The sequence below is a fragment of the Chenopodium album genome, chromosome 18 (assembly GCF_948465745.1).
Source record: "Chenopodium album chromosome 18, dcCheAlbu1.1, whole genome shotgun sequence".
NCBI classification, from domain to species: domain Eukaryota; kingdom Viridiplantae; phylum Streptophyta; class Magnoliopsida; order Caryophyllales; family Amaranthaceae; genus Chenopodium; species Chenopodium album.
Genome location: NC_137851.1, coordinates 23,244,090 through 23,257,873, shown reverse-complemented (window position 1 = coordinate 23,257,873; position 13,784 = coordinate 23,244,090). Strand labels below are relative to the sequence as shown.

The window sequence follows — 13,784 nt, the reverse complement described above, 5'->3', positions numbered from 1 at the left end:
CCGCCATTTTCTTTTGTGGGTAGAAACGGGATAGAAATTACTTGGTCACTTCATCCCATGTCCTTAGAGAATTGGGTTTCACCTCCTTGTCTAGCCATTCCAAGGGACGCCCTATGAGGGAAAAGGGAAAAAGCTTGAGGCACCCTATTCCTTGGTCACTTTGTCGCCTCTCTATCAAAGTGATCATTGTCGGCCTTATTTCAAAGTCATTTTCCGGTGTTGTAGGTGGAGCAATCCCACTTTCAAACCTATATGCACCGTGAATCCCCAGTTCCTTCAATGCCACTCTCGGATTTTCTTCCATCCTTGATTGTTCTTCTTGTTGTGGTTCTTCTTCACTTGAAGAGCTAGAACTCAAAGATCGTCTAGCAACTCTTATCCTTGCAATTGTCCTCTCTATTTCCGGATCAAGTGGCACTAGTGACAAGCACGTGCTCTATGCATACAATCTCAAAAGAAACAATTAGTATCACGGCTACAAATGTAGCCAAAAAGAGAAAAATCTTTTTGTATTTTCAAATTAAGATGAAGTAGACTCAACAACTATAACAAAGCACCAATATCATTCCCCGGCAACGGCGCCATTTTGATGGATGGTAATCTAGGTCGTTGAAAACTAAAACACCACCAATCAAACAATTAAGAAAATCAAACTTATTCCTAGTATAGGACAAGTCCGAGTCGAACCACGAGGAATGAGAGGGAGATTGCTATAGTCTATGGTCAAGCTACTTCGGAGAATGAGAGGTAAGATGAATTGGATTGTAACTAAGGTATCAAAAGACTAAACAAATCAAAGAAATTCAATAAGCTAAACACTAGGGATATAGGTTCCACATGCAAGCTCAATGATTATGCTAATTGATGGATGACTCGATTGATTCAAACATTGCAAAGGACAAACAATAGTTGCAACTAATAGAATCCAAAAGCTATTTCCTATAAGGCAAGCTAGGGTTCACTAAGAATAACTAACAAGGAAAATCACAATCAAATTCAATCAATTAAAGCAATTCTCAAATCAAAGGTTCATGTCATTGAAATTTGCTATGCAATCTAGATTAATCTTATAGGTTGATCACTCCTAGTCTAATTAATCACATGCACAACTATGTCAACCAATTTAATTGCAACAATTCAATCAACCAAGAATCATCAACTAGCAATAATCATCAATCAAGCATGCTTTCCCTTCTCCCTAGCTACTAATCTACTCACTAATCATGGTGGAATTGAAAAACAAAGCAAATTGAATCACAAACATCATCATTTCAAGCTTAATCAAAGAGAAAATCAAACATGCAACAAATTCTCAACCAAAGATCAAAAATCAAATCAAACATTCAAGAATTAAAGGAAATAGCAAATAAAAGTAAATTCAAAGGAATGAAATCTCACATACTTTCATTGATTGAAGATGAAATCTAAGCTCAAAGTTGAAATCAAAGATGAAATTGAAGCACAAAACAAGTAATCTCAAGTTTCTCTCTCTACTTTCTCTCTCTCTCTTCTATTTCTGAAAAATAGTCTCAAGTACATATAAAATCGTCTCCCCCTAAAAAAGGAAAAGTCAAGGCTATTTATAACAAATCGAGCGAAGGGAGGCGAAGCACCCCGTGCGCACGCACTAGACCACCGTGCGCGTGCATAGCTGGGTCTGCACGCACGCACAGAGGGGTCAAAACGCGCGCACCTTGCTTCCCTTGCTCGTGGCTTTGCTTCCCTTGCTCGCTCATTGATCCTTCCGCTCTCGTGCATCCTTATCATTAGTGCTCTCGAGGTGATGCCCACGAGGAGGGCAGCCTTTTAATCTTCAAATATTTGCACACTCCAGACCTAAAATCAATGAGAAAACATCCGTAAGGGAGCGGCAAACAAGATTTCAAAACTTCACTTGCAAGAAATCAAGTAAAAGTAAGAGAGAAAGCAAAAAGAATAGAAATTAAACTAAAATAGCCAATTAAGAAAAAAAATCATGGAAAACTCATAAAAGTGAACGGAAAACCACAATGAGCTATAAAGACGGAAAATAAGAGAAAACTAGAAAGATTATAAGAAAATAAATCGAGAAAATATAGAAAAAGGAATCGAAAACTACTCTATTGAGTGCCATAAATGACGCTCATCAGGTGGCCAGACACAGCACGCCACACCACGCCAAGATGTAGGCACGGTATGACACGGCACGAGCCATCACCAGGCACAGCCTGCGGCGGCCCATTATAGCACGTTGCCCACCTCTAATAATAGTACACAAAAAGTATTATTTTAAGACAACTTATACTTTAATGGTACAATATACTTGCATAATAATACACAAAAATGTACCACTGAAAAAAAAAAAAAAAAAAAAAACATCAAATGAAAAAAATAAATAAAACTCCATAATGCCCTCCTATATGCACTCCAAAAAAAACTCACACCACTCTCTCTGCTATTTTTTCTCTTACCTAAACATTACCATCATCACATTATATTTTAATATCGTAGCTTTTTTTTTATTCCTGATTTAGCTCCATGGCTCACGCTGCTATAGACATTGCTATGGGCATTTGAGGATTTCCTCGTGGGCAATTTTTACCATTATTTTCTCCTCATGGGCAAAAAAATGCCCATGAGTGAGATTGCTCTTTATGTCACTGCCGTTTGTAGCTAAATTGTCATATGAAGCCAAAAATTTAAATTTGCTGAAAGTTTCACTTTCCCTCGTTTTTTTACAACTATTCAAATTTTTTCAGATCTTTTGGTGCCAAAATATCTGATCCCTCATTTTCTCTCAAAGAATAATCACATGGATTTATTTTCTCTCTCCTCAACTAATCTAACTTAGCAATTTTCTTCTTAGATTTTGTGCAACCAAGTTTGTTACACTAGATAAAAAACGGAGGTAGTATGATATTTTGATATGATTTTATATAGATAGAGTGTGGTATTGTTATTGTATTTAAGTTTAGCCATATTACTCTAGTGTATAAGAAAAAACAAAAAAAAAAAAAAAAAAAAAAAAAAAAAAAAAAAAAAATAGACATTATCAAGTCTACTACATACCTCCCCAATCTTTGGTTAGGTCTAGAATAGCAATATTGTGTATTCCCTATGTTTACGGTAGGCAATGGCTAAAGCCTAAAGGCATTTGAGACTAGAGCTGAGCACGGATCGGATATCCGGATCCGAAAAATCAGTTATTTGATATTCGTATCCGATCCGAAAATTTTCGAATATCCGAATATAGGGTATCCGAAAATTTCGAATCGGATAGGTCAGATATCCAATATCCGAACATTTTAACAAATAAAATACACAAAATAGAGATTTATTTGAAAAACTGATTTGAACAATTAAATTCAAAAATAGAAAATCTAGAATCAGCTAACCCAGTACAATACAATGTAAAACTAATTATATACATAAAGAATCATTTAAAAAAAATGAAAAAATAAAATAAAAGTACTCCGACTATTGACGCAAGCTCGGTGACGACATCGGTTTGGTAAGCCAAGAAGCCTGAGCGACTAGTGGAGGTTGGTGAGCGTGAATCGTTAGAGGAGATTTAGTACACTAAGAGAGCCCACTAGGTAGTTGAAACGATGGTCGATGCCGGTGAAGAAGATCTGAAAAAGTGAAACAGAAAGTTGAGATTTAAATTGAGATGATAATAGGAGAGAGAAAGTTAGGGAGGAGAGTGAGAAATTGAAATATGAAAAGGAAAGGTGGGGAGTGGCATGGGGTAGTTACAAAAAAAAGGAGTATAGGGTTTGGTGAGTGTCAGAAGTATTTTTTTTTTTTTACTGTATAAAAAATTTAGTGGTTTTGCTCGGATATCATTCAAATATCGGATATTCGAAATCCAAGAATTGGACATTCGTATCCGAACTTTTCGGATCGAATATCCGATCCGAACTTGAATTTTGGATCGGGTATCCATAATTTTCGGATCGGATCTTCGGATTTCGAATAGTTTTGCTCAGTCCTACCCATTGTTTCTTTATCAGCTTTAGCTTGGTACTCCTGACTCCTGAGTTGCTTAAATGTTCTAATATGACTTTCACAGTATAAACGGACTGTAAATATTACAGAAAAAATTGAAAAAGAAAAAGAAAAAGGAAATAAAGGCCTCTTCCGGTGAGGCAAACCAAGCCAACATGTGCCGGAGTTCAAGGGCATAATAAGCTATGTCGTCCAACATTACAACATTATATTTACAATTACAACTATAGTTACAGTTACAATGTACTAATATATTTTGTAGGTTCGTATTGCCCCTTACAAATATAGATTTAACAAGGGAATCAGTTCTATTAGCCTACAAAACCTCGACTTGACATAAGCTTTCTCCAGCTTCATCAGCAAATATAATTTTTTTCTCCTTGTGAACTGTACTTTTAGGAGGCGAAAGGTTGTGATCATCCCTGGGAAATACATGAAATAAGAAATGTATAAAATGACGGCAAATACATACTTACAAAATAAACAATAAGAATAAAATACAAACATAAATCATAAGAATTAGAAGTGAGGATTTACTGCTTAGTCTCAGAGACGAGATTGTTCTGGCATATCTCCGAATCTGGGATGTGCTCATCATTGCACTTTACAGGAGAAGCACCATTATTTTCAGTTAATTCCTGTTGGTTAACACAGTTAATTAAGGTTAATAACAATGAAGCATTTCCATCTAAAACCAATGTCTGTCCACAAAAAAGTTGAAAAAGGTTTGAGATGGAATAATAACCATAATTTTGCAGAAACGAGTGCAATCCCTTGACATCATGGACAACCACTTCTTTGCTGCTTCCTCGATCTTTTTAACATTCTCAACAGCTACTCTGGCCTGAAGCAATTATATAAAAGTGTATTGAGATTTTTGAATGTTAATTCATCTTTCAGTTTCTGGCAAGAACGTTTAAAATTATGGACAATACCATGTACATGATACAAATAAAAAACATTAACTATTAACATACAAAGGATATCATAAAAGGCATCCATTCCATTGTACACCCAAAATTTAAGTACCTACATATATACAAGTATGAATGAGAAAGTCATGTTCATTTTGGAATAGAATTACATCACAGCTAAGTTTACCCTTGTACTCATACAACTATGGCCTATTTCTTAAATTTGCAATCACAAATTTCAAAAAATGGATTAAAGCAATTAAACCCTGATTCCCGGAGCATCCAACAAAATCTTAAATGAGCAATGGTATGCTTTTCAATGTTACTACATCAAAATAACACTGAAAACTCACTGAATTTCTTGTGCAAGACCAAAGCCATTAGATGTTAATATGTGAACATACTTCCATAGAGAATTTCAAGCAAGCCATTTATTCTAGCTAAACAGCATAAATTAAATAAAACAGGTCTTACAAAGAACTTCGAATTGTCTATTTACCTTGTCTGTGTTATGTCTTGATGTAGAGCACGTTAATGTATCTACAACCATTTCTTTCATTGAATGCAAATCTGACAAAAGTTTCGATGCAAGGCGTTCAGTATCGATCATCTGCTGCTGTGAGAATGCAATGGCATTTTTTGAGCAACTTTGAGAACTGCACACACTGGCAGCAGGTACTGATGAAGAAGCCCGAGGACCATTAACAGTGCCTTTTATAAGAGAATTTTTTCTCTCAAATTTTCCTTTCTTCAGTATTTGCCTACTATTGGCTCTGATCTCAGTCGTACGTAATGCCTCCAGTCTTTTTGATGTAATGATAATCCGAGCTTTTTTAAAACTTGACTGTGAAGATGAATTGACCACACAATTCTTCTCAGGGAATAGTTTCTCCTTGCAAGCTATAGAGAAGAAGTACAAAAAAATAATTAAAAAAAAAAATCAGGTGCCCTGAAACTGCTAAAGACTATGAAATCTAGCTTATTTATTATGACGCAGAAAACAATACTTAAAATTAATCAAAGCATGATCCTTCACGCTGGCTGCCTGATCTTTAAGCTTTCAAGAACTTTGTTGTGATTCCATGGCAGTCTAGTTAAGATACACCACAATTGAGAAGCTCTGAATCCTAGCAAATCTTTTAACTTTTCAGCTTAAATATACAAGTAATTTTTTTAATTATGATCAACAAATTAGAGAATAGAACTAGTTGATAGACCAAAGTTCAAAATGTTTCATATTTAAGCTAATCAATAAAAATGGCATATGCTTTTATCAACTTACAAAGACTCTGAGTATTGTCTTGTATTTCAGCACAATTCAAAGCCCTGCGTAATCTTTCTTTAGAATTTGGAGAAATCGACTGCAAAGAAGCAAATATTTATGTTAGTCTGATTTCAGTAATAGATTTTAAGTACGAGGTACTACTTTTCATATTAGCCTCCTTTATGAGGCTTAGTTTGGGGATTCAGTCACCTTTCGGGCTGAAAAGAGCCTTTCAGGAGGTTGCTGCTCCTGCTTGTTTATGCAGCACTCTTCAGTTACTGCAGATCCAGTCTGTTGGTCAATAGCATTGCAAGGCTTCGGAGAACAGGTTAGAAGGGTGATAGCATCATTAGGTAACGAAGATTGCTTGTCTTCGACTGCAGACTTAACATTACACAAAGAATCCACACTATGGATCAAAGGCAAATGATTTTCATCTTGCACTGCTACTTCAAAGTTCTTGACACCTCTTCTTATCGCTTTTGCTTCAGAACCTTGACTGTCATCCAAAGATCTACTAGCTTCACCATTAGAAATAAATTCAGTATTGTGACAATAACTCTTTGGACCCAGGGTAGATGCTGGTACCTCTTCAGTAATAGCATCAAGTATCGACAATTGTAGATCTTCAACTCTAGCTATAGAGGCACCTAGGGAAGCCATACAACTAACTGAAGAAAATTTATTATCACATTTTACCTCAGAATTGTATTTGGTAGCAGCTTTTGTCACGACTTTTTCAACATCTTTATTTTCATTCGTTGACTCTATTGACTCACCAGGGTAGATGAATTCAGCAGTTTGATAGTCACTGTTAGGAGCCATAACAGAAACATACACCTTTGAGGGATTTCCATCATGTAAAGGTTGGAGATTACGAGGAAGATCAACTTGAATATCAGAGCTATCAAATTCAAGTAAACCTGTTTCTGTAGGTTCATCACATGCCATAATATCAGTCATGTCTTCCTCTCTACTGGCTTCTGAGACACAAGATACCAAAGGCTGATGACTTACAACTAACGAATTATCTACCTTCATAACATCTTTAGTATCTGGAGATTTAGATATTAGTGGATTCTGAAGCATATCACAATCCAGATGTTCGTATGAAACTTGATTGAGATCACATTTTGAGTTTCCAGAAGCTACAGGGTGCACTAGATAATCACTTTGCGGATATACTGAATATGTATCAAGAACCTGATCTGGATAACAGTGTTCAATAGCTTTGACAGAGTCACTTACAGTATATCTGGGGTCATCACTAAAAGTTAGGCTTCTGGCTTGCAAGTGTGAGTAATCATGTAGATCATCTTCAACTTTGTTATTCAATGGCTTGCAGATTTTGCTGCTGACATCAAGTAAATCTAGATTGGCAGGTGTGCCCTTTGACCTACCATCTATAGAGTTAGTTGTAGAAGATATAGAGTTGCACTTAATATCTCCTTTCTTTTTAGGTTTTCTTTTCATGAGCACCTTGCGCTTCAAACTACCAAGAGTTTCTTTGAGATCAAGATTGCCCTCTTCATTTCGATGGTCATCATCTTCATTTTTAACAGTTTTCAAATCAATAGATCTTGCAGCTTTCCTTTTGTGACGTTTGCAGTTGTTTTTGATCTGCCTCAATGTCATTGCACCAATATCAAACCCATTCTCTTCTTCTATAGGCTCAACTTTAACCTCAGTCTTTACTTCAACAAAATCACGAGGCATAGCCAGCGACCTGTCAGCTTTTGGACATTCTGTAAGTGAATCGTGCCATTTTGAGTTAAAGGAAGAATAAATTTCTTCAATGCTCTTCAACTTGAGCTTCGGATTTCCTCGAGCAAGATTTAGGACTTTGATTATTTCACCACCTTTAATAATTGTGAAAAAGTGTAACTGAGTACAGCCTCTTAGCTCCATCAACTGTTGTAGAATGTGATCCTATCAAATTAAAAGAAGACTGAGAATCTTATCCCATACCAAGTAACCAACAATGCGCAGTTGTGCTGCATATAGCTATTTCGAGTAATACTTATCCACAACAAATTTACAATAATAATCTAGATATAATGGAGAAAAAGACAGCAATACATACATTAGAGAGACTATATTGAAGCACATCCAATACATTATATAAAACAACACATTTTTACATGCAAAACACTTTCCTTAGCAATAAGGTGAAAAGGCAGTGCATAAACATATTTTCTATGAAATACAATAATAAGTGAACATAAACTGGTGACAACTTTTAAGGAATAAATGTTGCAAAAGCAATGCAAACCAAAATACACACAAGACCCTCCAATACTGAAATATTTGGACAGGCAAGTTTAGGAACCTTTGGACACAAATAATCCAGCCTTGTAACATAAACACCATTTAAGAGTTTAATTATAATATGCTAAAATTCATTGGATAAGTAAATTGGTCCTTAAATATATTGCAGAAGCAGTGGTGTTTCCATGTAGGATTTTTATTTTTTTGTTTAAAATGGGAAAGTAGGATTGATCTGTATAGAAATTAGTGAAACATATAGGAAGTGGGTTATTGAGCAGAAAATATTTATGCAGCTTGGACACTTGGTGTTTTTATAAATCCCTCTATAAAGCTTATTCACAAATTGTTCAAAGAACTCTTGTGTTCGCTTGAGCTTGATTAATTAGACAAATTTTTTTTTTTTTTTTTCTCTTACTGTATCAATAGAAAAAAAAATAAAATAATAATACAAGTAGGATACAATTTGTAGTGCTATTTGGTCAGCTGACTCAGCTCTTTCTACTCTTTAAAGTTTTAACTTAGTTCAAAGTATAAGAAAAAAAAATGCAAAAAAATGTTTTACAAGAGTTGGGAAAGTTGAAAAATTGTTAAATACATTCAGGCAGCCAATTTTTCATACTGAAAATCCATAAAATCATAAAATTAACATACAATCCAAAATTCAGATCCCCGTAATACAACACTGACGACATGCTCATAAACTGTGAGCCGCGACATACAATTATACAACTATCTCTCTCCAATCAACCGATTATGACATACTCCGTATCCTGAAAACCAATTTGAGTAACAATACCATTGCAACGAGCATAAACACAATCGTCATTTACACAGCTCTTTTTCGATTAGAGATGTATCATAGTCTAATTACCTATAGATCTGATCTGCTATTAGTTTAAAACCAGAAAATCATAGAAATCTATGGCGGTAAAATTAAGGCTTCAAAAATTTTTAAAACCCTAAAAATAAGTTTCAAATAATTCTGTGCCCGCCTAATTAAAATCAGGAAAATACAATTAAATCCTGACACTAAACCAAAATAAATAGATCAGTAAACAAATTAAAGGAAAACAAGAAATCGAACTATATTCAGACTCCACAAATTCAGAAACCCGAAAAAAAAACCCTAAAATAGAAGCTTCAAACAACATGAGCTAGATAATCCAATCGATTGTAATAAACCCTAAATTAAGAGATCAGAAACGAAGGAAATGCAAGAAATCAAAGTAAAAAGAAGCTAGTAGATGTACCTGCGAAGAAATCTAGCTGCAGATGAGTTGAGCGTGCTTGAAAATCAGCTCGAAGAGAGAGAGAAAGTGAGATGAGGTTTGACTGTTTGAGTGAAGCTCGAGAAGAGAAGGCGGGAGAGAGTGTAGGTATGAAATTTAAGGGGAATAGATCAGCCGCCTTTGGGGTTTTGGCGGGATTTCAATGGGGGCTCGAAGGCGGGCTAGCTGGGCCTCGTGTTTAATTATCATATGCTTGGTGAGTCGGCAACATGTTTTATCCTGTTATCAATCCCTACACTCTAGAGTAAGGAGCTCTACCTACACTCTCCATCAAAATGATATATTTAATCCCCCTACCTCCATTACTCCATACCCACTACACTCTACACACTAACTGATTTTACCCCCTATATATACAAAAAAAAAAATCAAAACCTCCATTTGCATTTTCTCTTTCCTCAACAATTTCTAACCCTTTTCTCTCTCCTCACCTATTTCTTAGCCATTTTCTCTCTCCTTATAAGCTTTAATGACAAAATTATTACAATATTATCACAAATTATCACAAGAATTTATTCAATCACTTCGAAATTCATCAAAGCAAAGTCAAAATTCAAATAGAGTAAGTTGTTTTGTTCAAATTTGGACCGAAAAAGAATATAAACCCTAGGTTTTACTAATTTTTTGTTGCGATAGTATTTCAAGAACATAATTGAAAAATCAACCATGAAAAATGTATTAATGTAAGTATAATATATACTGTAGTTCAAGTAAATTTTGTTTAAAAACTAGTAAATTAAATCAATACATTCTTTAAGTTTTTATTTTTAGAACAAAGGCAACGGTTTAAGAAAAGAAAAACAAAGATTTTAGAGAAATGTAAGTATTAATAAATTTAGTTCATAGATTTTTTTTTTTTTTTTTAATTTATGAATGTTCATTTCTATTTTGATAAATGTTCATTTACACATTAGTATACTGTCATAACAAATTAATAGATAAATAGTGTTTTGGGTGTTTTTGTCCTTCGGGAGAGTTACTGCTCGAGGACTAATCCGAATGCGCCTGTACCTGCAAAACAACGGAGACTCCGGGTGGTAGGAGCTCCGCCTCCGACAATCAAGTTAGTACTTGAATGTGGGTAGGAGAAGGTGCGGAAAATGAAAAGTGAGATCTTCTCGGATTCCGAGATCAGGTGCTTATCTGATGTAAGAGAATGTAGGGTCTGCTGTAATAATTAATTTATGTCCCGAAAATGGGGGAATCTCCCTATTTATAGGGTCATGGGGAAACGTGCCCATGATTAGGTCACTCTGACCTAATTCTGCTAGTTAGCGCTGTATTACGGCTTTCTCGGGATTTAGGCCCTTGAAGGCCTTTTTTTCTCCCAAGCTCTAGGAGGGACACGTGTCAAATGGAGACTGGTCCAATTCGGACTAACCATAGTATGACACGTGTCAGGACTTGATTGGCCCACGTGGCATGGGTAAAATTACCCAAAACAATTGCCCCTCACAGATGTGACGTGGCGCGCCACGTGGCATCTGTGACACATGTCACTCAGCCATAGGAAATAATAATTTTTTTTTTTTACTGTGAAAATTTAACCTTTCACATTTCAGGAAAATTACCAGGATGCCCCTGTTTTTTTTACCCCTAAATAAATACACAATTTACCCCCCTCATTTTGGACATTTTCAAAACATTTTAGAGAGAGAAAATCACCAATCCTAGAGAGAGAAAGTCTGCCCTCTGTCCGCGTGCACACAAGCGTTGTTCATTTTCCGCCTGCCTCAGCCGGTTTACAACAGCCTGTGCCTCAAGCAAGCAAAGTCGACTTCAGCATCATCTCAGTCGGTCATCACCGTTTGCCCCCTTTCAAAGACAAACGTAAGGTACCGCCTTTACTTCCTTCAGCTCATTTACATTTGCTTCAATTCATTCAATAAATGGACTTATCACCAACACACACGGCACGGCCTAGGTCAGTAGTCAGCCGGTCCCCTAGTACGGCTGAGTCTAGGACTAGGAGTGCCGGCTCTAGGTGCATGGAGCAATTTTATACTCCTCAACCGACCATCTATGTGTCTGTGCAGGACACGATGGCTAGAACTAAACATACAGCCACCAGACGACGTTGAAGAGACGGTACTTTGGAAGTGTCGTCTGATGAGGTGACTCCGGTTGAGGGGTCAGAGAGCAATAAAAGCTCAGGGGAATATTCCTCGTCTGGGATTCCTAGAACCCCAAGTGACACAATCCTATACGATGAGGGTAGAGATGGGGAGGGAGCTGTCTCCTAGATGGACCTTAATGAAGCTAGCCCCGAAGATAGAGACGGGGAAGAGTCTGCATCGGGGTCAGCCGACGACAAGGGAAACGGTGAAAGCTCCGCCTCATGGTCTAGCTCTGAAGATGATAGTGATGCCCCTCTTTCCCCGCTAGAGAATAGTGAGGCCGAGGAGAGGAAAAAATGGGAAGCAAAGGATGATCCCTTTCAGATCCATATCTCCGCTAAAGACAAGCGGCCAATGCTAAAAGGCATTGAAAGCTTTGTACAAAAACGACCTCTAGGAAATGGATATACTATCCAGGTGCCGCCTGAGCTAGGCACCATCTCCTGGAAGGATGACCAAGAGAACGCCAATGCCTACTTTGGATGCTCTGAGGCGGCATTCCTGGCAGGCCTCTGGTTCCTGCTTCACCATGCTGTGAGAGCCATACTCAGGGGTTATGGCCTGGGCGTCTGGCAGCTCTCCCCAAATTCATGGGCTAACATTTTGGGGTATGTTGCCGCCTGTGAGATGCAAGACTTGAATCCCAGCTGGGAGACTTTTGCTCACATGCACTATCTCAGCCGCAACCCAGGCGGTTGGAGGGCATGGTACACCTTGACCACTCTCCCTCAGTACCAAATGACATTGGACAAGGTGTCCAAATATGATGGTTGGAAAACCCGTTTCTACCTGCTGTCTGCCCCAACCCGTCGAGAGAGCCAAGAGCTGCGCAGGTATAATAAAAAGCCCGACCTACTAGGTCGCAAATGTGCCCTTCCCCAGATTCTAGGGGACGACTATGACATTATCATGGAAACCAAGTTTTTTGAGCTCCATATGGAGACACTCTCAACCGAGGACGTAATACAGGTCCCTAATAATTGGATTCTCATGTGCGCATGGTTTAAAGATGAGGCGTTCTTATCCGCATGCGGGCTTAACACGATGTTTCTAAAGCGTATGTTTGATATACATCCGATTTAGTTCCGCTTGTACTATTGTTAGCCAATTATGATTTTGCACTAATCATGTGTTCATCATTTTTACAGAAGAAGCTTTGAACATGGTGGCTGACGAGAAGACTCCCAAGCGGTCCTCTGCACAAATCCGGAGAAACCTGGCGGAGGCTAAGGCCGCCAAGCTGAAGGCTGAGGTAAAGAACCATCTAACTCCTTGAACTATTTTTTCCAACAGACATTGCCGGTTGTATATTTAATACTTCGTTAATTGCAGAGTGGAGAGGCACCTAGGTCCTTTACTAAGAACCTAGCTAAATGATGGCCGGACGTCTAGGCGCATGCCCGGTCCTTGCTGGCTCCTGTTCCCAAGAAGGGAAGGATGCCATCCCGGGCATTGAGACGTTCAATGTTGAACGTATCACTGCACTCCTGTCTCAGGTATACCTAATTCCCCTTTGCTGGAGCTAAGTATAATGTATCCAGCATGAATGACACCGTTTGTGTCTACAAGCCATGCTCAGGGTTGATGGACTCAAACGGCCATATGCCCGGAAGAGGGAGGAGGTAAAGAGAGCCACTAGATCAGCTAGGGATTCTCAAGATGTTGCTTAATATCAATGTACAATTAATGAACTTGAAACTAAAGCCGAATTGATGCAACAGGCGGATCAGATCAAGGGTCTTCAAAAAGCCCTGGATGAGGCTAAGAAGAAGGCCAACACGGCTGAAACCAACCTCAAGAAGGCGGAGGAATACCTCAAGGCCTTGCAGGGTGCCTCTCAGGAGAATGTAAAGCTCAAGGCGGAGGTTGAGAGGCTGAAGAAGGATGTGGAGCGATTCCAAATGAATATCAAGGCAACAATCGAGGCGGAGCAAGACCACCTGAT

The 13,784-nt window shown here is 37.8% G+C and overlaps 1 protein-coding gene across 1 annotated transcript; it reads right to left on the bottom strand.

Annotated features, from left to right (window-relative positions):
- Positions 1-4,099: 4,099 nt before the first annotated feature.
- LOC145590619 (uncharacterized) lies at positions 4,100-10,058 on the bottom strand. The gene is made up of 7 exons (XM_081647039.1): positions 9,684-10,058; positions 6,376-8,094; positions 6,184-6,262; positions 5,401-5,801; positions 4,733-4,831; positions 4,525-4,625; positions 4,100-4,409 (listed from the first exon to the last, which is right to left on the bottom strand). The coding sequence occupies exons 2-7, from the start codon at positions 8,071-8,073 to the stop codon at positions 4,304-4,306; spliced, it is 2,484 nt and encodes an 827-aa protein (XP_081503165.1). The 5' UTR covers positions 8,074-8,094; positions 9,684-10,058; the 3' UTR covers positions 4,100-4,303.
- Positions 10,059-13,784: the final 3,726 nt, after the last annotated feature.